Source organism: Mustela putorius, unplaced genomic scaffold (assembly GCF_011764305.1).
Source record: "Mustela putorius furo isolate JIRA1106 unplaced genomic scaffold, ASM1176430v1.1 tig00000139_pilon_pilon_pilon, whole genome shotgun sequence".
NCBI lineage: Eukaryota > Metazoa > Chordata > Mammalia > Carnivora > Mustelidae > Mustela > Mustela putorius.
Window position 1 is genome coordinate 8,395,722 of NW_025421293.1, and position 23,693 is coordinate 8,419,414.

Genomic DNA, 23,693 nt, shown 5'->3' on the forward strand with positions numbered 1-23,693 from the left:
CCAGGCGGACCTTCCCCCTCTGCCCAGCCTCGTCGTGTTGCGATGCCCACGGCCCAGCCCTTCGGCCTCCCCCATCCTCCATCTGCACCGGCTTCCTTAACCACGTGGGCAGGTTCACATTTCTAAACACGAGCTTCCAGATTTATCTCAGGTGTCTGCCTCTCCCCTGAGCACCAGACCCCCGTGCCCAGCTGTCTGTCCAGCACCTTCACCGGCAACGACACGCTCGTGCTCAGGCCCTGGTCTGCTCGGGCCCCACTTTCCCCATCTCCGCCGGCAGCCGTGCCCTCAGTACCAGTTGTTGGGTCAAAATCCTTTCTACCGGCCAAGGCCAAGTCCACCCTCCACTCCTGTCTCAGAGGCCACATCCGGTCTGTCAGGACATCCCATCGGTGATTCCCGGAAGTATATTCGGGATCCGGTCACTTCTGCCCACCTCCACCACGCCCCCCAGTCTACCCCCTCCACGGCTTCCTTGCTGGTGGCTTCTGCCCTTGCCCCCTACGGCCAACTTCTCAACACAGCAGCCAGAAGGATCCTTTAACAACAGATGGCAGGTCCTGTCACTCCTCTGGTAAAAGCCAGCGTCTTGACTCGGCCTCCTGTGCTCTGGGCTCCTCCAGTCTCTCTGGTCTGATGTCACACATCCTCTCTGTTCGCCATCTGGCCTGCTTGGCTGTGCTCAGAACATGCCAGGCACATGCCCAGTCTCAGGAGGGCACTCCTGCCTCCCCGCTGTCTGCTCACCCCCTTCCTGCCTCCGACCACAGCACACAGCACACAGCACAACCCGCCACTTCTGTCAAGGAGAGATTTGTCTCTTTGTGCACTGCCCTATGCCCAGCACACGGCGCTCAGTCGGGATCTGCTGAATGAACAATGGAACCCGTCCTTTCAGTTTTCTCCGACCTCTACAAACGCGCTGTTTCAGGCAACCCGATCCATACATCTGTGTGCTCGGCTGGCACGGGCCTTCCCGTGTCCTGCTCGGGCTGTCCATGAGCTGCTCGGCTGCTCCTTCCTCCGTGCAGCTCACATAAGTCTCACCCGTTTCTCAAGCTCCAGCTTCAATTTCATCTTCTTGGTGAAGCCTTCATCAGCTTCAGATCAACTAAACTCAACGGGATCCCTTCCTTCCCTGAATTCTATAACGCGCATCGGTCGATTCTCAAAACCCTCCGGAAGTTATCGTTCACAGGTGACTATTCACAATTTATATTTTCTATAAATGTATTTTCTCTATTAAACGGCTGCTTGAGGATCCTTCCCAGCGTGTGAAACACCTAACACAGTATCATGCACAGACTAGGTCCTTAACAATTATTAGTTCACCGATCAAAGGAGTTTCCAGGTGATATAAAAATACTTTCGTGGAGCCTGGGTGGTTCAGTGGGTTAAGCCTCTGCCTTTAGCTTGGGTCATGATCTCAGGGTCCTGGGATCGAGCCCCACATCGGGCTCTCTGCTCGGCAGGGAGCCTGCTTCTCCCCACCCCCCCACCTGCCTCTCTGCCTACTTGTGATTTCTGTCAAATAAATAAATAAAATCTTAAAAAAAAAATACTCTCAAGTGGTACACAAAAGACATAAAAATATTAACGCTCTACCTCACTCTAGTTCACATCATATACAAAAATTTACTCAGAATGGATGACAGACCAAAGTCTAAGAGCTAAGACTAGAAAACTTTTAGAAGAAAACACAGGTGTAAAATCTTCAGGATCTTAGATTAGGCAATGACCGTTCAAGCTATAACACCAAAGAACAAACAACAAGAGAGAAACGAAATAATTGGGATTGCTTCAAAATTAGGAAACTTTTCTTTTTCTTTCAAGGAAATGAAAAAACACCACACAAAGTGGGAGAAAATTTTTGCCTCTCATATATCTGATATGGGACTTGTATCTGGAGTATATAAAGAACTCTGACAACTCAACAAAAAGACAACCCAATTTAAAAATGAGCAAAAGGAAAACCCATAGCGAGTATCATTCTCAGTGGGGAAAAGCTGACCGCCTTCCCACTGAGATCAGGAACACGGGGAGGATGCCCACACTCACCACTGTTGTTCAACGTAGTACTATAAGCCCTGGTAATAGCAATCAGAAAGCAAAAAGGAATAAAAGGTATTCGGATTGGCAAAGTCATCGTCAAACTGTCTCTTCACAGATAACATGATACTCTATGTGGAAAACCCCAAAGTCTCCACCCCTAAATGATCAGAACTCATACAGCAATATGACAGGATACAAAATCCATGCACAGAAATCAGCTGCTTTCTTATATGCTAACAATGAAACTGCAGTAAGAGAAATTAGTCAATTCCATTTACAATAGCACCAAAACCCGTAAGATGCCTTGGAATAAACCTAACCAAAGAGGTAAAGCACCTGTACTCTAGGCGATAAGGGGAATCTGTGTTCTAAGGTGGCTGACCAATCCAGTCGGGGAATCCCAGTCCTGGTCCCAGTCCCATTCCGGGTTTTCCCTCCTGCAGAGCGGGCAGCAGGCACAAAAAAGTGCCACATATACAAAAATAAAAGTGTATAAACTACCCCCTTTGTGCTCAAGACCTTTGTTTGAGCTCAGATCTTTGGAGATCACTGAGCCCGTGGCGTTAAATAAACCTCCTGTCCTCCAAGATCTCCGAGTGCCGCTTGGTTCTTCCGTCAGGCGACCCAGCCCAGGTTCCCTGACCAGGAAACCCAAACATGCTGGCCCATGGTGGCCACTGGTTTGGGGACAACGGCGGGGTGTTGACAGAACAGGGTTTGTAACAGAGAAGGCGCACCCTGGCTACTTTTCGGCAGTGTCCCACCCGGTTGCCTCGGACCAGGCCTGCCACACCCACCGGTCACACTCAGGGAGACTTGGCAGGTGAGGACTGGGTCCCAGTGTCGGGTGACGGTAAGGCCTGGGGCCCCAGGACCAGACAGGCCCTCCCGTAGGGTGGAAGGGGAGGCTGATCACTGCCCAGAGACCTCTGAGAGGTCTCACAGGTAGGGACTCCTGGGCGGGGGGGAGGGGGGGTGAGGTGGGTCCCTCGGGTCAGGAACCTCCTGAAAGGGGGGACAGAAAGGGATTTCTGAAAGGAATTCCCCAGGTCAGGGCCTCCCAGCAGGGAGACCCACAGGACAGGAACCTCCACCGGGGAGGAACTGTAGTAACTTCGGTGTGAGTGCAGGAATGAACGAACAGCCTGTTTGTGGCTCCACGGTCTTGGGGTTACGGAGTCTGAGTGGGTCCCAACCGGTTTCTGTGGTGACCTCATAGAGTCTAGGGCGGGCCCTTCGGGGCGCCAGTCCGGGGTTTATACGGACTCGCTATGGCTAAGAGGCCCCCGACTCTCCTCCAGGAGAGCGGACAGGTGGGCGTCTGGTTGGTCTCTCCTCTGGAAGGGCACCCAGCCTTTGTCTCTGCGCCGCCGCACACGGGAACATCACTACAGGATCGGGGCAGAGTAAACCTATGGTCCTCGAGACCATGATCAAAAATTTCAAGAAGGGGTATTCAGGAGACTGTGGAGTTAAGATACATCCTGTCCAGTTAAGAACACGATGTGAGTGAGAAAGGCCCATGTTTGATGTCGGATGGCCTTTGGAAGGGACACTGGATGTCCCAGTGGTTTGGTAGGTGTGGCAAATTGTTAACAGGAGAACCAGGACACCCTCGCCAGTTTCTGTACAGACTCCTGCCTAGGGATTGCCCAGACCCTCCCCCACTTGGGTGCAGTTCACCTACGATAGGCAGGGACAGGCCAGGGTCTTAACTGCCTCATCCAAGTGGCCCAGAGAAGCCCGACAGAAGGCCCGGCCTCCACAGATCCTAGCCGGAGATCCTGAGGATGACCCGATCCTGCTCCCCCAAGGCTGTCTACGCCTGGTCCCCCCATGGTTCCAGACATTCCACCACCATCAGTCTCCCCGGTGCCCCAGGCCCAAAGGATCCACTTTCTCCAGGATCAGCAGCCAGGCTGCGCCCCAGGCCGGGCACAGGCACCCTCCAAATGCCAGTATGAGAGATTCGAGAACCTGAGAGGCACCATGAAGACGGGTCAGTACTTCCTGGAGGTCTTACGAGGCTTTCTCCACCGCCCACCTCCTTGGCTGGAAACATCACACCCCATCCCACTCTGAGAAACCTCATGGAATCCTTCTTCATGACTCAGCAGCCAACCCGGGCAGGCTGCCAACGGTGACTCCGCACCCTGTTCCACACAGAGGAGGACGACGACAACCAGAGGAGCAGAGCGGTACCCAGAAGAGCACGCACCGGCGGGAGTCCCGGACCCTACGTCTTGGGCTAACACAGCTGCACCCAAGAAGTGCCCCCCACGGGACTTCACCACAGACGAGGGACAGGGACAGGTCTGCATCCACCGATGCCAGGAAGCCTTCCTCCGGGGAATCCGAGCAGGAGCTAAGAAACAGACCCTCCGTTTGACCCCGAAGCACAGGAAAGCCAACAGATACTAAACACCTCCTTCGTGGCTCAGGCCACCCCAGACCAAAACAAAAACTTCAAAAACTAGAGGATTGCACCGGGTTGAACATCACCCTGCTGATAGAGGTTGCCAGTAACGTCTACATGAACAGGGACGTCACGGCCAAAAGGGAAGCCAAAAGTAAGTCGGTGGGGCGCCTTGGGTGGCTCAGTGGTTAAGTGTTAAGCCTCTGCCTTGGGCTCAGGTCATGATCCCAGGTCCTGGGATGGAGCCCCGCATCGGGCTCCCTGCTCTGTGGGAAGCCTGCTTCTCCCTCTCCCACTCCCCGTGCTTGTGTTCCCTCTCTCGCCATGTCTCTGTCAAATAAATAAATAAAATCTTAAAAAAAAAAAAAAAAGTCGGTCTCACCACTGCCCTGAGGAAAAAGGACACAAAAATGGGGAGACCCTGACCACCAACAGGGAGGGGACCCAGAACCCCCTTAGCAAAGGATCAATGTACCTACTGCAGGGAAAAGGGACATTGAAAAAATGAATGTCCCAGCGGCTACCAAAAAACCCCAAGAGGACGTCCTCATAGACCCGGCAGAAACACTCAGACTGAGGAGGACCGAGCTCTCTCCTCCTTGGCCCCCATGAGCCCGCGGTCAGAATAGAAGTAGGGGGTCAACCAGTGACTTTTAGGGTTGATACTGGGGCCGAGCGCTCTGCTGTCACCCTGCCAGTGGCCCCTTTCAACAAAAGAACCGCCGACCATCCTTGGGGCCACTGGGGCGTGGGCAATACAACAGCCCTTTGGCCAGGCTCGTCAGTGTAAACTCGGAGGCCACCCTGACTAAAAAGGGATGATGGGTGATGCCAGATGGGCGCGTCTTCATCCCAACACAACACGAGGGCATCTGGTCAAGGAGTACCACCAACTCACCCATCTAACAAACCACCTGCATTAGAGGCCGTCCTCCAGCAGCACGACGGCCTCAGCCAGCCGCCAGCAAGCAATGCACGACATGAGCTAAAAATAATGCTCAGCCTGCACCGCAGCGCCCGCCAGGCGTCCAGAGGATGGGAGTAACCCCTTTGGAAGACCCAGAAATAGACCTCACAGCCGTGCAGCTGAGCAGGGGGTTCAAATATCAACTAGTGATCGTGTGCGTATACTCCTGGGTGGGCCGAAGCCGTCCCAAGCAGGACGGAAGGAAGCCGAGAAACAGCCAGAGTCCAGTGGCGGGAGATCGTGCCCCAGTTCGGCCCGCACCATCCACAGTGACGACGAACCCGCGTTTGCAGCAGACACTGTACAGGTCTTAACCAAGTCTCTCAGCGTCACCTGGAGACTCTGCTCTTCTTACTGGCCCCAAAGTTCAGGGAAAGTAAAAGAATCGCAACCTCAAGGGAACCGCAGCGAAGTTCTCTGTCAGGAGATTAACCTCCCATGGCCAGATCTGCTGCCCCTGGCCCTCCTGTGTGCCCGCTGCACACCCGGGATGCTAGGTTTCTCCCCTTTCAGGTTAGTGTATGGACGGCTTCCCCCAGGAAACTTATATCAGGTTGGGGATAAAAAACAGACAACTTCAGGCCCTGGGGGCCACCCTAAATAAATTACAAAGATACACGACTGAAAGGGCCCAATCTCTTTAGGGTCCTGGGTACACTCCTTCCAGGCAGGAGACTCAGTCTGAGTCAAAGACTGGAAAAGGGACCCCCTCAAACCACAGTGGATAGGGCCTCACTCTGTTGTTCTAACCACCCCTCCTGCCCTTACGGTCTCAGATGTCACTCACGGGTCTACCACTCCAGAGTAAAAAGGGCCCATGGCCTGGATGAGGAGCCACGCCAGCGGCAAGTCCTGCCAGCCCCCACAGACTTGCCCCAGCTTCATCTTCGGCAAGACCCCACGAGCTGATGGACACCTGCTCGCCGCGCTCCCTCGCTCTCGTCGGCGTGACACCCCTCATCCTCGGAGTCGGACTCTGCAATGTTTCCCGTTCTGACTGGACTTCTTCCCAGAGACCTGCTATTGTTGTTTACTGGGTGATCCTAGGGTTTATTACTGCACTTATTTGCCCACAGGCCTTATCTGCTGTCGGGCTAGCCACAGTGGCTCCCTCTAAGGTCATGGACCCCACTTTTATCAGCCCTCTGCTGTCTACTCCTAACCACATGTCACTATGGTTTTCCTGACCCCAGTCAGCCCTGCTCTTCTGCTGCCTGCTGTGCTGTCCCTCCTCCCTGCCCTTAGCTTGCCCAGCCTGGCGGGAGGAGGGGGGCAGACGCTCGTATCACTGTTCCCGGCAAACGGACTTTCCGGCTTATCCCCCTCAATCCTGTGCCAGTGCCCCACTGACTTCTCCCACCCGGGATGGACACACACCAAAGGCCGACTTCCACTTAATGGGCCACCATCTTCTTGATAACTAAGTCCACGTTCACCCCGAGCCTTGAAGTCAAACCCCAGAGGGAGACAAAAAATAACTCGCCCTGGCACATCCCCGGGTCGCCCATCCACACACAGCAAACATCGGCAGCACCACTGGTAGGTACGATTAACGCCTCCTACCAAGCAGTTAACCACTCAGATCCACCCCAGCGTCTGACCACCGGATCTGTACGAAGCCCAGGCCCATCCAGTACCTGCTGTCATCTTCAACCAATTCACTGTGTCACCTCCCACCTCGGCACCAGGAACCTCATACTATCCCTTTCTGGCCCTGGTACCGCTGTGTGGAAACTCTTCCTCTCCTGTCACAGGCCCTAGTTGGGTCTGTGCACCTAATAACACAATTCCTGGCTTGTGATCAAGGTGTATACACCCGCGTCCCCCCGCACAGTCAGACACACGCCCGTCTCTTACCTAATCTTTCAGTCCTTCTGGGGAGCGACGCTCCGCTATCTGGAGACCTCCTAGGGGCCCCTGATGCTCCCTGGCCACCATTCCCCTGCTCGTGAGCCTGCTGGCCGCGTCAGGAGCTGTCCTCGGTGCCACGGGTGTCGGGATGTCACAGGTTCGGTGTTCGGTACCCGGGGCTAGCTCAACAACTCAGCAGGTTTTTCCGCCCTTACTCAGTCAGCCCTGGCCCTGTAGCGCCAACTCGATTCACTGGCCTCAGTGGTCCTCCAAAACAGGCGTGGGCTCAGCTTGCTCACGGCTGTGCAAGGCGGACTCTGCCTCTCCTTACAGGAGGAGTGTTGTTCCTATGCTAGATTGGGGGTGCCCAAGAAACCCTGACCCAGTCCCAGTATGGAGTAACTCACCGGGGGGGAAGCACTCCAGCGAACTTGGTAGGATTCCCTCTCACAGTGGGTCCCTTGGTTCGCCCCCCTCTTGTGCTCCCCCTCACAGGAGCCTTCTGTCCTTGCATATTAAATGCCTTTATTAGGCTTATCACTGCCAAGATCAGACTCCACTTACTCCTTACTCACCACCGCCCCTTGGAAAACAAAGACGGAACCCTCTAATCTAGGGGTTTAAAGGGGCATCAAAGCAGGGAATGATAAGGGAAGTCTGCGTTCTAACCCTAACGTGCCTGACCAATCCCGTAGGGGAATCTCAGTCCCGGCCCCAGGGCCATTCTGGGTTTTCTCTACTGCCTCACCTGCTGCAGGCGCAAAAGTGCCACAGATACAGAAGTACAAGTTTATAAACTACCCCTTTTGTTTGTGCTCAGGGCTCAGACCTCTGGAGATCACGGTCCTCTGAGCCTGCCAGCGTTAAATAAACCTATCCTCCAAAATCTCCAAGTGCCGCTTGGGGCAATCCCGCCCAGGTTCCGTCACATAGGAACTACAAAACACTCATGAAAGAAACTGAAGACACAAAAAGATGGGAAAATACTCCATGCTCATGGATTGGAAGAATAAACATTGTTAAAACAACTATGCTGCCCAGAGCAATGTATACTTTCGACACCATCCAAGTCAAAATACCAATGGCATTTTTCAAAATGCTGGAACAATCAATCCTAAAATTTGTATGGAACCAGAAAAGACCCTGAATTGCCAAGAAAATGTTGAAAGGAAAAAAAAAAAAAGGCAAAGCTGGGGACAACACGTTGCCTGACTTCATGCTTTACTACAAAGCTGTGATCACCGAGACAGCATGGTACTGGCACAAAAACAGACATATAGACCAGTGGAACAGAGTCTTTGACAGAACAGAAACCTTTGACAAAGCAGGGAAAAAATATTGAATGGAAAAAAGATAGTCTGTTCAATACACGGTGCTGGGAAAATTGAACAGCTAAATACAGAAGAATGAGACTAAACCATTCTTTTATACCATACACAAAGATAAACTCAAAATGTATGAAAGACCTCAGTGTGAGACAAGAATCCATCAGAATCCTAGAGGAGAACATGGGCAGTAATCTCTTCAACATTAGCCACAGCAACTTCTTTCAAGACAGGTCTCCAAAGACAAAGGAAACAAAAGCGAAAATGAACTTTTGGGACTTCATCAAGATCAAAAGCTTCTGCACAGCAAAGGAAACAGTCAACAAAACAAAAAAGCAACCCACAGAATGGGAGAAGATATTCGCAAGTGACGCTACTAAGGGCTGATAACCAAGATCTATAAAGAACTCAAACTCAACACCCAAAAAAGAGTCAAGAAATGGGCAGAAGACATGAGCAGACACTCTTCCGAAGAAGACATACAAATGGCTAACAGACACATGAAAAAGTGAACATCATCATTGGCCATTAGGGAAATTCAAACCAAAACCACATTGAGATACCACCTTATGCCAGTTAGAATGGCAAAAATCGACAAGGCAACAAATATTGGAGAAGTTGTGGAGAAAGGGCAACCCTCTTACACTGTTGGTGGAAATGCAAGTTGGAGCAGTCACTTTGGAAAACCGTATCGAGGTTCCTCAAAAAATTAAAAATAGAGCTACCCTATGACCCAACAATTGCACCACAAGGTATTTACCCCAGATACAGATGTCATGAAAACAAGGGCCATCTGTACCCCAATGTTCACAGCAGCAATGGCCACAGTCGCCAAACTGTGGAAAAAGCAGAGTTGCCCTTCAGCAGACGACTGGATAAAGAAAACGTGGTCCACAAACACAACAGAGGGTCACTCAGCCATCACAAAAGATGAATCCCCAGCTTTTGCATCAACCTGGATGGGACTGGAGGAGATTATGCTGAGCGAAATAAGTCAAACAGAGGAAGTCAATTATCATGTGGTTTCACTTATTCGTGGCACATAAGGAATAACATGGAGAACGTTAGGAGAAGGAAAAATGAAGTGGGAGAAACTGGAGGGGGAGACAAACCATGAGAGACTGCGGACCCTGGGAAACAAATGGAGAGTTTTAGAAGGGAGGGGGATGGGGAGAGGGGTGAGCCTGGTGACGGGTATTAAGGAGGGCACGGACTGCACGGAGCACTGGGTGTTATACGCAAACAATGAATCATGGAACACTACATCAAAAACTAATGATGGGGCGCCTGGGTGGCTAAGTGGGTTAAAGCTTCTGCCTTCGGCTCAGGTCATGATCCCAGGGTCCTGGGATTGAGCCCTGCGTCAGACTTTCTGCTCTGCAGGGAACCTGCTTCCCTTCCTCTCTCTCTGCCTGCCTCTCTGTCTGCTTGTGATCTCTGTCAAATAAAACCTTAAAAAAAAAAAAAAAAACTAATGCTATGTGGTACAGTGACTAACGTAACACAATAAAAAAATAAGTAAAAATGAGCAAAAAGATTTCAATAGACATTTCTTAAAAGAAGATACAGATGGCCAACAAGCACATGAAAAGATGCTCAACATTACTTATGAGGGAAATGCAAATTCAGGCAATGAGATACCACATCATAACCACTAGGAGATGGGAAAAAGGAGAAAGACAATAGCCAGTGTCGTCAAGAATGTGGAGAAACCAGGGCCCTCATACATTGCTGCAGGAGCTTCAAATGAGGCAAGTACTTCGGAAAACAGTTTAGTAGTTTCTCAAAACACTAAACATAGAAGGACCATATGACCCAAATATTTCATTCTTGGGTACATCTCAAGAGAATTAAAAACATGTACACAGAAAAATTTGTACATGAATGTCCAGAGCAGCATTATATACAGCAGCCAAAACGTAGAAACAACCTTACGGCAGCAACCTAAGTGCCCACTGGTAGGTGAATGGGTAAAACTATACGGTACACACGTACGGTACACGGTACACACACATGACAGAACCTTACTCCACTTTTATTAAAGAGATCTGTGACAACATGGATGACCTAGAGAGTATCATGCTAAGTGAAATATCGGACAGGCAAATACAAACAATGATAGAATTTTACTTATATGGGGAATTTAAAAAACAAAACAAACGAACAAAAGAAGCAGAAACAAAGCCATAAATACAGAGAACTGGGAGCTGGCAGAGGGGTGGTGGGACATGCGACATGGATGCAAGGGAGAGAGGTACAGGCTTTCCAGCTGGGAAGTGAGGAAGTCACAGCGTGAAAGGTACAGCACAGGGAACACAGGCAGTGGGACTGTGACAGCATTATGTGGTGAGTGACGATCACTACGCTTACGGTGAGCACGGCGTGATGTATAAAGTTACCACACAGACTTACAGAATCACTGTGTGGTACACCTGACACTAAAGGGACTTTGTATGTCAGCTATACTCCAATCAAAAGAAAAAAAAAAACCCACCCAAATATCCATCAGCTGGCAAATAGATAAATAAAATGTGACATAGCCATACAACAGAATATTATTTGGTCGTGGGAATGTATGAGGTACTGGGGTGCCCGAGTGGCTCAGTCAATTAAGTGTCTGCCTTTGACTCAGGTCATGATCTCAGGGTCCTGTGATGGAGCCCGTGTCGGGCTCTCTGCTCAGTGGGGAGTCTGCTTTCCCTTTCCTCTGCCCCCACACCTGTCGCCCAGCTCATGTTCTCTTCCTAATTTTAGAGAAAATGAAAAAGGTACGAGATACTGATATATGCTAAAACATGGATGAACCTTGAAAACGTTGTGCTGAGTGAATGAAAGCAGCCACGCGAGGTCACACAGTGTACGATTTCACTACATGAACGTCTGGAATAGGCAAATCCAGAGATAGGAAGTAGATGAGTGATTCTGCCTATGGCTGAGCGATAGAGAAGGTGAGTATTTTAAAGTGTTCACTTGAAAACACGTAACAACACATCAAACTTGTGATTTCTAGGATGTTATCACTTAAAATGAGACTCTTTATTTAAAAAGAAAATTAGGGCACCTGGGTGGCTCAGTTGGTTAAATGACTGCCTTTGGCTCAGGGCATGATCCTGGAGTCCTGGGATCAAGTCCCGTATTGGGCTCCCTGCTCAGCAGGGAGTCTGCTTCTCCCTCTGACCCTCTCCCTTCTCATGCTCTCTCTCAAGTAAATAAAATCTTAAGAAAAAAAAAAGAAAATAAACAAAAAAAAAACCCTACCCCTTAGATTATAAGACAGGTAGTGATCTGAAAGTTAAAAAGAAAAAAATCCAAGAAGGTCGTATAAAAATCTTTAAATCTGGTAAATAACAGAATACCAGATGCAAGTAAGGGCCCCCAAATGTATAGATTTCTTCATTCAATCTCTGGTTTTATCATCAGCTTCAATCTGATTTTTCACAAACTTTTTCTATTTTTAGTTGGCAGATAAACCGTGAAGAAAATGAGTTCCCCTTAACGACAGCAGATGCTCAGTGAAAGACTTGTTTGACCCAAGACAGAAGTCTGAAGGAGGCAGGAGGCCACAGGCTGCTTATCTAGGAACCCGCGGGACACCGACACCCACGCTCGCGGCACTTTACCTTCCGTGCGCCTCTTCTTGGAGCGGGGGTAGCCCTGAGGGCTGGCCTCTGCCGTGCTCTCCACAGGGCTGAGGGAGTGGCAGTAGGTGGTGACGGGCCCCCACGGACAGTCAAGGGACTGGGACACACGCTGCAGACCCTTTCCCAGGTAGGACAGTCTAAGGAAGGGGTGGGGTGAACAGGCTGAGTAGCTCGCGGGCCCTCAACGGTCCCTACTTCCCTGATCCGCATCACCGCCCACCCACCCGCCAACTTACAGCAGCTGCTTGTCCTGATGGAAGAGTCGGGGGGAAAACTCGGAGAGGAGCTCCAGGAATGCCAGGTTTGGGGGCTGACCAGAGGAGCCAGCCGGAGGAGGCTCAGACAAGGAGAATCTGATGCCTTCCCTTGGTTGAGCAGAACGACTTTAGGAAGATGGTCCCTCTTCCCTTCCCTCCCAGGGCTGAACCATCCTGTCCGAGGGCCCCTTCCCCAACCCCGGTTTGTTTCCCAGAGGACCCCCACTGGCCAGACGGCTCCCCTTCGACACCCTTATTCCTCCCTCCCAGACCGGGCTTGTAGCTCTCCCTGCACACAGCCGCTGGCTCAGCCCTCCCAGAAAGATCCAAGGACCCTGACCTCCAGCCTTCCTTACTTGTGTAGTGCGACCACCAGATCACGGTTCTGTAGCTGCTGGGGTCCAAAGCTCAAGGCAAACCTTCGGGCGAGGTCACGCATCTCACCGAAGGCCGGAAGCTCATTCAGGCCCTGGGGCCCCTGCTCCTGCAGCAGTTCCGTGTACAACTGTGTGCAGGAAAACACGGGACATTTGGGAAAAGCAGCAACAAAGTGGAAATAGGAAAGTACAGCATTCCCTTCTCGGCCCAGAAGTCCTAAAGGGCTTGGGATGTCATTGCTACTTTTACTCTTTGCTCCCACAACCCTCTGCGGTAGAGAGCGCCTTCACCCTTGCTCTATAGCAATACAAACGTCTGGAGTAACTGAAGGGACTGAGACCACAGACTAAAAGAAAATTAGGAATTTCTATCATTTTACTGTTGGTGCTCCTATGTCCCAATAGCTGAATTTCTGTGGCGTTAGGGTGGAAACTGCCCATCAGCGAGAACTTTCCACAGACCTTCTAGTTAGGAAGGAGACTATCAAGTAGAGTCAAAGTAAATCAGAAGTTCCTGTTCGTAAGGATCTGACATCCTACATGGCTGAGGGCGAGCGGACAGTTGGCGGGCCACGGGGAGGGCAAGTATCATCGGTCTGAAGCGCTCCAAGCACCAAGCAGAAGGGCGTACCTGCTTGAGGCTTAGCAGCAGGATTCGGGAACAATGACTGCGGTCAATCTGCCTTGCTCTGGTTAATGTTTCCTTGATAATGTCACCATAGTCATTGTAGAACTGAGGGACAGGAAATGGAGAAGATCATGTTTGACCATAAGACAAGACTTCCCGTTCTATTTCTTCTCATCATGTGTCCTTCCTGAAGCACTTTATGTCAGGAAACATGAATTTGAAGTATAAGACAACTTAGACTGGACCTGCTCTCCAGCCAGCAGGCCCGGGCCCAAAGACATCAGAGTGTAGATAAAACAATAAAGGAAGAAACTCTGCCCTGAGACTGTATCTTGGGGAAGAAGCGTAATAAGCTTGCCAGTGTCTGCTCTCTTTGCGGCACTGAAGCCTTCACTGTCTGCCTTTCCCCCACTAGAACAGAAGCTCCTCTACTCTGCGTTGGCTCAGTGCTGTGTCCTTAGTACATGGAATGGTATCTGGCCCAGAGAAGGTACTCAAAATATACATAAAAAATAAGCAGGAATCCTTACAATGGTGAGTCAAGGAAACTGAGGTACACCAGCTAGATATCTTGTAAGGGTTGATCCTCTTCCATTGTTTTTTTTCCAATTATTTTTTAAAGGTTTTTTTTTTTTTTAATTTATTTGACAGAGAGCACAAGTATGCAGAAAGGCAGGCAGAGAGAGGGGGGAAGCAGGCTCCCCGCCGAGCAGAGAGCCCGATGCGGGACTCGATCCCAGGACCTTGGGATCATGACCTGAGCTGAAGGCAGAGGCTTAGCCCACTGAGCCACCCAGGTGCTCCTGTTTTTTTGTTTTTTTGTTTTTCTTTCCCCTTCTTGTATTATACCCCAGTTTATGGAGACTGCATTCACAGGGGGAAAAAAGGTTCCAGATATGAAGAATAAGATTTTCTTCCAATAAATTTAATCCAAACAGCTTTCTTCCCACGCTCACTCACTACTGATTCTTCTACGTCTCTTTATTCCAAGCTCTTGTGGCCTTCTTCCTCCTCCCACTCTCCTTCACGCCTGGCCTCGAGCCTGGCAGCATCACCTTCCCCATTCTCCTTCCCGGAGTGCTCCAGGGTCTGAAGTCCCCGTGCTCAGCCTGAAGTCGGTCCGCCGCACCTTGTTGTAGTGTTTGAAGACATCAGAGGCCGCATCCATCTCCAGGACCCCATAGAGCAAGAGCTTGCAGAACCCGGCCAGGAGGCGGCGCCGCTGGTGCAGCTGCTCTATGTGCACATGATCCTCCTGGGAATGGCCTGGCTCACAGCGAACGCAGAATGGAGATATCAGAACCACAGATTTAGGACTCTTGCCCTTAAGTGCCTGAGCCAGGCCCAAGCCCCACACCCCTTCCTGAGCCCCAGGTATAGAGTCCTTGTACCGCTGCCCAGTTCTCCGGGCTGGATGAAGACGTGGTCCATGAGAAAGCTGGCTAGCTCCGACTGGAGAGTGGCTTCAGGAAAAAAGACAAGGGGTCTAAGGAAATCGCGACCCCCTAAGATCATCTGAGGGCTGAAGACGAGAAGTAGATCACTTAGTAGGACAAAAGCCTGTTGGGGAAAAAAGAATGCTTAGAAAAGATAGGATATTAATCAAGACAGAACTTACACAGCTCATTTCCCCTTGGAACAAGGCTTCCTCAAACCACGGGGAGAGTCATGCTTCCTTGGACCCCCTCGAGTACCTGCTCCTGGATGTCAGAATCCACATCTGAGAGGCAGCTCTGGCAGAGTTCACAGAAGGCCACCACCCTCCCCTTCAAACTCAGCAGCTGCTTCTGTGGAGACAGTGCTTATGCAGGAGGAACAGAGACACAGGCTGCTTGCTTCCCATCCCCCCTACTCAGACTCACACTTACCTGGGAGGCATCTGATTCAGAAAGGTGGGATAGTGTCCAGAGAATGGAAAAATAGACAAGAGTCAAGGCTGGCAGGATCACCTGTAACAACCAAACATCACCAAGTGGACGATCAGGAGAGTGAGGAGCAGATAGGGAGGGAGGCGGGGACACACACCCGAAAAAGTGAAGAGAAACAAAAGCAGCGAAGAGAGAAAATGAGATTAGGGGACACTGGGTTCCTTCTCTGGGGAGTAAAGGCACGGATTCTGGACAATCGTCAGAGAATTCTATCTTGGACAAGCACGCCACTGCTCCCTTAGTTATCTGCCGTCTCCTAGAATCCCTCAACTTTATCCTTTACTCCCAGAAAACCAGAGAGGCGGCTGCTTCCAGGCCCTGCACAGTACAGGTCCCCCCTAGGGCGGAACAGAAGGAACGACACGCGCCCGACTCCCCTCTCGCGCCTACTCCGCAGCCCCGGGACTGGAGCTGCCTGGGCCCGCCCGGAACACAGGGCCCTCAAGGACTCGCCCTGGGCTCATCTGGGACTCGTCTACTTGCCTGGTGAGGGACCTCTCCTGTGTCCACGGCCTTCCGGAGGAGCCGGTAGCACGGCTCATAGAGCTCCCAGCGACTCAGGTCATGGGCGCTTTGGGGAAGAGGGGGCAACGTTACACAGGAACAGCACTGCTGGCATCAGCGCCACGGCAGCAGCAGGGACAGGAGAAGGGACCGGCGAGCGGCTCACTTGTAGAAGGCGGAGAGGCGCTTCAGAGTGGCTGCCAGGCTGTACACCTCGTCCTCGTCTAGGAAGGGTGACTGAGGACGTAAGAAGATCCACGATGGGATTTTGCCAAGAATTCACACACCCACGTTCCCCATCTCGTGGCTTTCTCTGGTCCCGTCTCTCAGCCCCAGGCTCTACCTGCAGGAGCTCTTCAAGTTCCTGCTGGAAGCGGTCAGTCAGCAGGTCCACCAGCTGGCTGCGGGCAAAGTCCACCCGGCCGAAGAAGGTGAACTCGGGGTTACAGAGCAGATAGAGGGCATGAGCCCCCGCCTCGAGCACCGCAGGCTCCGCGTGCTTCACCACCACTTCCTGGAGTTGCTGTAAGAACAGCTCCAGGTGCTGACGGAGAGAGAGGTCAGAGAAGGTAGAGCGGTGGGGGAGCCGGGGGGGGGCAGTCTTCTGGGTGGGGGAGCGCTGGGGGCGATTAAAAAACAAATCCGATTGAAAGCATTAAACTTCAAGGACAAGATGTCTGTGAAAGGGAAGGCTTATGGACTTTTCTGGAACCCAGGTTCTGGAGAAGAACCAGATCTTGGCGGTAGAACCTCTGGCCCTAGCAAGGAAGCGGCACGGTCTGTGAACGGCAGTTTCTTCTCTCCTCACCTTCTCCAAGCGCCTGGTACAGTAGATGTTGAGGTCAAAGTGGTTGAGAAGCTGGAGCAGGGGGGCAACCTTCTCCGCGTCAGCCGAGAACTGCAGGGATGGAGGGGAGCGCTGTCTCCGAGCTCCGGTGCGAGCCCCGCTCCCAGGCCGTTCACCGCTCGTTCCCAGATACTGCCCGGTGGGGTGGCTCTACCTTGGCCAGGAGCTGCGGGAGCAGGGGGATGAGGTGCTCGGTGAGCTTCACCTTGTCGTCGGCTTGGGTCTTCCGTTCTTTGGGGGTTAAGCCCTGGAATTAGACATTTGAGGGGTGGAGGGAAAGATGTAGAAAATAGCGAGTCCAGAGAGTGTGGATGTGTAATCCTCTTCCTTATGATCTCATCTGCCCAGGAAGGGGGAATTCATTTGGTAGCTCCTTCAGATCTCTTTTTTTCCCTAGAAATGGAAATCTCTGAGGGGCAGAGAAGGGGCACACAAACCCAGCACTGGAGGATAAAGATGGACAGCGCTTATCTGGTTTTAATCTTGCTCACCAACCCACCCACCCTTCCTGCCATACCTTCTTCCCAGTGAGCCGCCCCACGGGCGGGTGACCCTCAGAAGCTTGCCGAACGCTGGACACAAGGATTTCTATCAGCGTGCTCTCCTGCACGTCGCCCAAGTCTGGGTTGGCAGGAGGATGAAAGATAGAACCACAAATTAGCCGCCCGCCATCTCCAAGTCACTCCAACTCCCCCACTGCCCACGACGCCTCTGCCTTTAGAAGACTCCCGGTTTCCTACTAGGAGGTGACAGGCCCCCTCCTCCAGCGGTCACACGGCACGCACTCTGGTCCTTCTCCAGCAGCAGGCTTGTCAGACTCTCCCAGTCCTTCAGCTGAGCCCCTGCACAGTCCCACAGGCTGTCTACCAAGTAGGCAGCGTGGTCATGGAGCTGTGGAAGAAAGTATATGGGTTTTTTTATTTTTGTTTTTAAAATTTTATTTAAATTCAGTTAACATATAGTGTATCATTAGTTTCAGAGATAGAGCTCAGTGGTTCGTCAGTTGGATAGACGCTCATGACCTCACGTGCCCTCCTCAAAGCCCATCACGCAGTGACCCCATCCCCCCAACCATCTCCCCTCCAGCAACCCTCAGTTTGTTTCCTCCAGTTAAGAGTCTCTCATGGTTTGCCTCCCTCTCTGATGTCGTCTTATTTTATTTTCCCTCCCTCCCCCTATGCGCCTCTGTTTCGTTTCTTAAATTCCACATATGAGAGAAATCATAGAATCCTCTTTCTCTGGCTGACTGACTTTGCTTAGTTAGCATAGTACCCTCCAGTTCCACCCACATCATGGCAAGTAAGATTTCATTTGAAAGAGGTACATGTTAAGTTACTGAAGCCACGTTAGAAAATTCCGGTAAATACTGATAAACTGCGTCTTTCCTTCCTGCAGCGCCAGCTCCCATTCTCTGCCACCAGCAGGTCTCCCGCACCACAGCCAAGTAACTCCTTCCCATACGTCACCTCGCTCTCCACAAAGAAGGACAGCAGAAGGTGGAAAAAAGTCCTCTGGGCGCGCGGACTTCGGCGTCGCTGTCTCCCACCCTCGGCTCTAGTCTCGCACTCAGGGTAGAAGAGCCTGGCAGAACGAGTGTGGGGAGAAGGCCACGCATGGGAGCAAATGAGGAGGGGCTCATCACGACGGAGCACAGGAGAGTCTGGGGAGACGTGTGAGGGAAAGAGGGAAAGACCCAGGGAAAGCCTCGACGCGTTGAGGAGGGGACAGGCGACACCAGAAGAAACGTTAACGGGTATGGTGGGTGGTCCCCGGGAACAGCAGCAGCAGACATAGGAGCGGAAGCAGGACGGCGTCACAGGAACAAACGAGAGGCCCCTACTCACTTCCAGTACAGAAACTCCCCCGCAGCAGACGCCAGGGCCCGGTGAGAGGCATACACCACAGGGTAGATGCCCTCGCAGTCTGCATCTGTGAGCACGCCTTCCATGTTCCTGCCAAGACAAGAGTAAACTAACAGCTGAACAGGAACGTTGTCCTCCAGCACAACTAGGGCTAGAAATAAAGAGGCAAAGGAGGATTTGGGAACAATCCCAAAGAGAAGCCAAAAAGAAAAAAAAAAAAAAAAGCACCGAGGATGAGCTGACCAACAGCTTTTCAACAATGAGTGGAAGACAAAAGAGCATCGAGAGTTAGAGATGACAGGAAATGTTCCTGGAGATCCCGCAACTCGGGAATGACCCCCGGCTTTCAACCGGTACATAAAGAAGTGTCAATTTATGAGAGATGGAGGGACAGGACTTGGGGTCTGTCTGTTGTTGGGAAGGTCAGACTCTGAGACGCAGGGCTCGCCGTCCCCCAGGACTCACTTGAGGATAATTGTTAGTAACTTGACGGCCTCTACTGCCACATCATACTCTCGGTCCATGACCATGGAAACCATCCGGTCCTGCAGGGAGAGAGCACAGCGCTCAGCACCGGATTGTACCCATCCCCCAAGCTCACGCTCTCACTTGAGATTCCTAAAGAGAAGGCGCGGAGGCAGGTAGCTACAGACAGCAAGAGCGACAGGAAGGGAAAGAGGAGGTGTGGAACCCTGAGAGTAAGCCAAGCACAAGAGCGCGGCCCAGTCGCACCTTGAAGCGGCTGGTGAAGAGCTCCAGGCGGGCCGTCAGGTCGCGGCTGCTGTACAGCGCTTTCAGAGCCTTCAGGCACTTCAGGCGGACTTCTCGATGCTGTCGAGGACAATGGAACCAGGACTGACTATTCTCTAATCAACCCCCACTGGGCCTTCTTCCCCCTCTTGCAGAGGACTCCTTCTGGGCCTTGGTGTCCTGCGTGTCGAGGACTTTGGGATGAGTCAGAGCTAACAAACAGACGGATCACAGCAGAATCTGACAATCCTAACGAAGAGAACCTTGGACTACCACCCTAGCACTCGTCTTACCAATCCATTTCTTGCTTTTCCTAGCTTTCTTGCTTTTTCCTAGGGAAAGTCTTTCCCTACTCCGGTCTGGAGGTGTTCAATCTCCTAGAGGCCGCCTTCTCTCTTCTGCCTTATCCTACCTTCCCCAATACTGGGCAGCTTTGAACTCCGCAGCCTTCCTTGATGGGCTGACCACTAGTGAAGCTTTCAAACGGCAAAACCAGGAAAAGCTGCAGCATCTTAGGGCAGGAATGAGGGGCAGGGGAGCGGGAGAAAAGAGTCACGTACCTTATCATGCAGGGTCCAGCCAATATATTTCAAATAGCTGTCCGTGAGGAAAGATGTGCTATAGCTTTGCATCCAAGACCCAATCTCCTCGATGCAGATCGCACGGATCTCAGGAAGGACATCCCTAGGCGCAGAAAGGGAAACTGACCCCTTAGCACCTTCTCTCCAAACTCACTTCCTGTCCTTCCACACATCTTCCTGCCGCAGAAGAATCTATTTTCTTCACTGAAATACCCTGCCCCACGCCTTTCATCCCCTCCTCCCAACAGAAGTACATTAAAATGAAACATTTTCTTTCTGTAGTACTGCATAAAATTATTGAGCATATCCTCCTCAGCGCTTTTAAAACTGATTTTGGGAGTTAATATAACACTGTTGGCCAAACTTCCACTAGAAGAAAGCATTAAAATCCGCTGAAGGGTTCTGGAAAGGCAGAGGTTGAAATCTAGTTAAGAGGGAGGGAAAAAACATGGATGCTATTTTTAACTTGACTCCACCCGTTCTTTTAAACAGTGTAAAACTCCCCTGCCTTTAGCACAGCGACACGGCGGGCTGGGTAGGGAAAGATGTGCCAAGCTGCCCACCCTCAGGTGAGCGCTGCCTTTTGGCTCTTTGCCCTTGTCCTCTCAGGTCTCCAGCCCCAGGAAGATGGGGATGGGAAGGTCTTCTGCAAAGTTGGAGCAGAGGAATATCAACAATACCTTACTCTTCTATCTTCGCTCCCAAAAGAGCTTTTAGGAGTCTTTGTAGTTGGGGATGAACTAAACCTTACTCATTTAAAACATCTGTTGTCAAGAGTGTTTGCTCCTGTTGCATTAGCGCCAGGACTCCCCAAATAACCAGGGTCAGGACAGGGGTCTTGTTCCTTTTACAGATTCTATAACCAAGGACCAGCTGCTTCAAGGAGAGGAGCTGATTCACTCACCTGTACCGATGCACAAAGACACCCCTGAAGAGAGCATTCATCATCCCCTCAATCTCCTCTTGATGCTCTTGGAGCTGGAGGACAGGGAGGAACAGGTCAATCTTTCTTGTGCCCATTGGCGTAAGGCCACAAGAGTAAACTATGACTTCCATCTATTTATTTCCTATTTATTACAGGACACACTCTGAACCCCTGAAAGCCTTCTAATTCTAGAAGAAAGTATGTGGTCAACTAATGTCTCAGAGGTTTATTTGTGTTTTTGTAAAAATTAGTATCTCCTCTGGGTCTGGTTATTCTGGCTATCTTTGGCTATTTAGAGGCGCTAGCTGGTAGTTATACACATCTTTGGCTAACAACAATTGAGAAAATGAAGTTTTAATAAATGGAGTTTGACAGAAAAAGTAGAACTAGCAAAAAAAGGGACGGAAGAAATTAGACCAGTGGTCTTCAACTGGGAGCCCCCCGGGGGACATTTAGCAACTTCTGAAAACACTTTTAGTGGTTACTCCTGGGAGGGGGTACTACTGCCACCTAGCGGATAGAGGCCGGGGATGCTGTTAAACATCCGGCCGGACAACCCCCGTGTCAATAGTGCCATTGTTGAGAAATCCTGGATTAGAGATGGAGTAGTTCATGATAGGTATCAAGGAAGCAGAATTACAAGAACAACAAGGAAACAGAATTATAAGAAAACATTCTTTAAGACAACTGATCCTACCGCTTCAATAAATCAACATACTGGGAGGAAAATGGGGGAGGCAGCAGTTCCATGTAAGATTAAGAGATTTAAGAAATACAAAAAATACGGTGCATAATCCTTAATTAAATACTGGTTGGAGATGATCAACTAAAAAAGGCATTTTGCAGACACATAAGGAAATTTAAATATGGACTGGGATTAGAAAATTATTAAAAAATAATTATTAGTATTTTTGAATGTAAAAATGGTACTGAGATAATGTGGGGATAATTTTTAGGTGACTTTAAAAAAAATATTTTGTAGAGTACATATTTTAAGTCTTTAGGTGGAAATACCAGTATGTCCATAATTTACTATACCAAAAAAACAGATGAAACAAATACAAAGAAATATTAGTTGTTAAATCTACGTAATTTGTATACAGTGTTCATTCTACCAGTGTCTCCGCTTCTCGGAATGTTTGGAAATTTTCATATTGAAAAGAAAAGGAAGGGGCACCTGGATGCTCAGTCGGCAAGTGGCTAGCTCTTGATTTGGCTGAGGTCAGGATCTCAGGGTCCTCGGACAGAGCCCTATGTCAGGCTCTGTGCTCAGCACGGAGTCAGCTGGAGGATTCTCTCTCCCCTTCTCCCTCTGCTCCCCCACCTCCCTGCTCCAGGACACACTCTCTCAAATAACAAGAAAAGGACTTGGTTGGCTCAGTCAGTTAAGCGGTTAAGTATCTGCCTCCATCTCAGGTTGTGATCCCAGGATCCTGGGATCCAGCTCCACATCAGGGTCCCTGCTCTGTGGGGCACCTGCTTCTCCCTCTCCCACTGCCGCTGCTCCTTCTGCTTGTGCGCTCACTTGCTCGCACACTCTGTCAAATAAATAAAATCTTTAAAAACAAACAAATAAGTAACAAACCATAAGAGACTCAATCTCACAAAACAAACTGAGGGTTGCCGGTGGGAAGGGGATAGGAAGAGGATGGTTGGGTTATGGACATTTGGGGAGGGTTATGTGTTATGGTGAGTGCTGTGAGATGTGTAGGCCTGACAATTCACAGACCTGTACCCCTGGGGCTAATAATGTATGTTAATAAAAAGTAAAAAATAAAGTTAAAAAAATAAATAGAAATAGAAAATGAAGAAAAGGAAAAAGAGGGTAGAGGGAAGGAGGAAAGATGTGTCATCAGCACCAATTTCTATACAAGTTTGGAAAAAGACGATTGGGAAAAGGCCACTGAGCACAGGGATTAGGAAGTTACTGGTTTAGAGAGAATAATTTCACAGAAAATCCAGGTAGCAAAAAAGGATTCAGATGGAAATGAAGGAAGCAAGGAAATGCTAAAAAGGAAGGTCAGAGATGGAGTAGTTCATAAAGAAGAAGGATCAAGGGCCTACACACAGTTATCCATGAAGAGCAGAAAACAGTGGGTAGGGAGAGATTAAAAACCAAAACCCGAGGGTGCCTGGGTGACTCAGTCAGTTGGGCAGCTGCCTTCAGCTCAGGTCATGATCTCGGGGTGGGGGGCTGGCCTCCCTACTCAGCCCCCTTCCCTACTTTGCCCCCTCTCCCTCTCAAATACATAAATAAAATCTTTCAGGGGCGCCTGGGTGGCTCAGTGGGTTAAGCCACTGCCTTCGGCTCAGGTCATGATCTCAGGGTCCTGGGATCGAGCCCCGCATTGGGCTCTCTGCTCAGCAGGGAGCCTGCTTCCCCCCTCCCCGCCTGCCTCTCTGCCTACTTGTGATCTCTGTCAAATAAATAAATAAATTTTAAAAGAAAAGAAAGTGATAACTTTATAAATAAATAAATAAAATCTTTTTTAAAGCTTTTAAAAAGTAGAGAAAAAATAAAAACCAGAAGAGAAATGATAACCGACGAGACAAGAGCCTAGACAAATCAAATAAAGATTTACGGTGGTAGACTCAATATAAGGCCCAAGACAAACTCCCCCCCCCCTTTTTTAAAAAGATCTTTTAAATTTATTTGACGGAGAGAAAGAGACATAGTGAGAGACAGAACTCAAGCAGGGGTGGGGGGTTGGGAGAGGAAGAAGCAGGCTCCTCGCTGAGCAGGGAGCCTGAGGATGTGGGGCTCAATCCAGGACCTGGGATC

General features: G+C 50.4%; 1 protein-coding gene across 4 annotated transcripts in view; it reads right to left on the minus strand.

Moving 5' to 3' along the window:
- STAG3 (stromal antigen 3) overlaps window positions 1-23,693 on the minus strand; it is a 36,512-nt gene that overhangs the window by 3,564 nt on the left and 9,255 nt on the right. For 3 of the 4 annotated variants that reach the window (XR_006605249.1, XM_045075047.1, XM_004761490.3), the window contains exons 9-29: window positions 20,891-20,964; window positions 19,966-20,089; window positions 19,388-19,486; window positions 19,121-19,200; window positions 18,638-18,745; window positions 18,260-18,374; window positions 17,579-17,684; window positions 17,311-17,414; window positions 16,948-17,040; window positions 16,755-16,844; window positions 16,290-16,490; window positions 16,113-16,183; window positions 15,926-16,013; window positions 15,383-15,463; window positions 15,209-15,301; window positions 14,906-15,074; window positions 14,644-14,780; window positions 13,518-13,619; window positions 12,866-13,014; window positions 12,489-12,617; window positions 12,232-12,389 (exon numbers count right to left, since the gene is read on the minus strand). Coding sequence is in view for 2 of the 4 variants with exons in the window: in XM_045075047.1 (XP_044930982.1) it covers window positions 12,232-12,389; window positions 12,489-12,617; window positions 12,866-13,014; window positions 13,518-13,619; window positions 14,644-14,780; window positions 14,906-15,074; window positions 15,209-15,301; window positions 15,383-15,463; window positions 15,926-16,013; window positions 16,113-16,183; window positions 16,290-16,490; window positions 16,755-16,844; window positions 16,948-17,040; window positions 17,311-17,414; window positions 17,579-17,684; window positions 18,260-18,374; window positions 18,638-18,745; window positions 19,121-19,200; window positions 19,388-19,486; window positions 19,966-20,089; window positions 20,891-20,964 (2,371 nt within the window). In the remaining 2 variants the exon portion in view is untranslated. Of the gene's footprint in view, window positions 1-12,231; window positions 12,390-12,488; window positions 12,618-12,865; window positions 13,015-13,517; window positions 13,620-14,643; window positions 14,781-14,905; window positions 15,075-15,208; window positions 15,302-15,382; window positions 15,464-15,925; window positions 16,014-16,112; window positions 16,184-16,289; window positions 16,491-16,754; window positions 16,845-16,947; window positions 17,041-17,310; window positions 17,415-17,533; window positions 17,685-18,259; window positions 18,375-18,637; window positions 18,746-19,120; window positions 19,201-19,387; window positions 19,487-19,965; window positions 20,090-20,890; window positions 20,965-23,693 lie in introns of all 4 variants that reach the window. The other variant, XR_006605248.1, reaches the window with a different exon arrangement.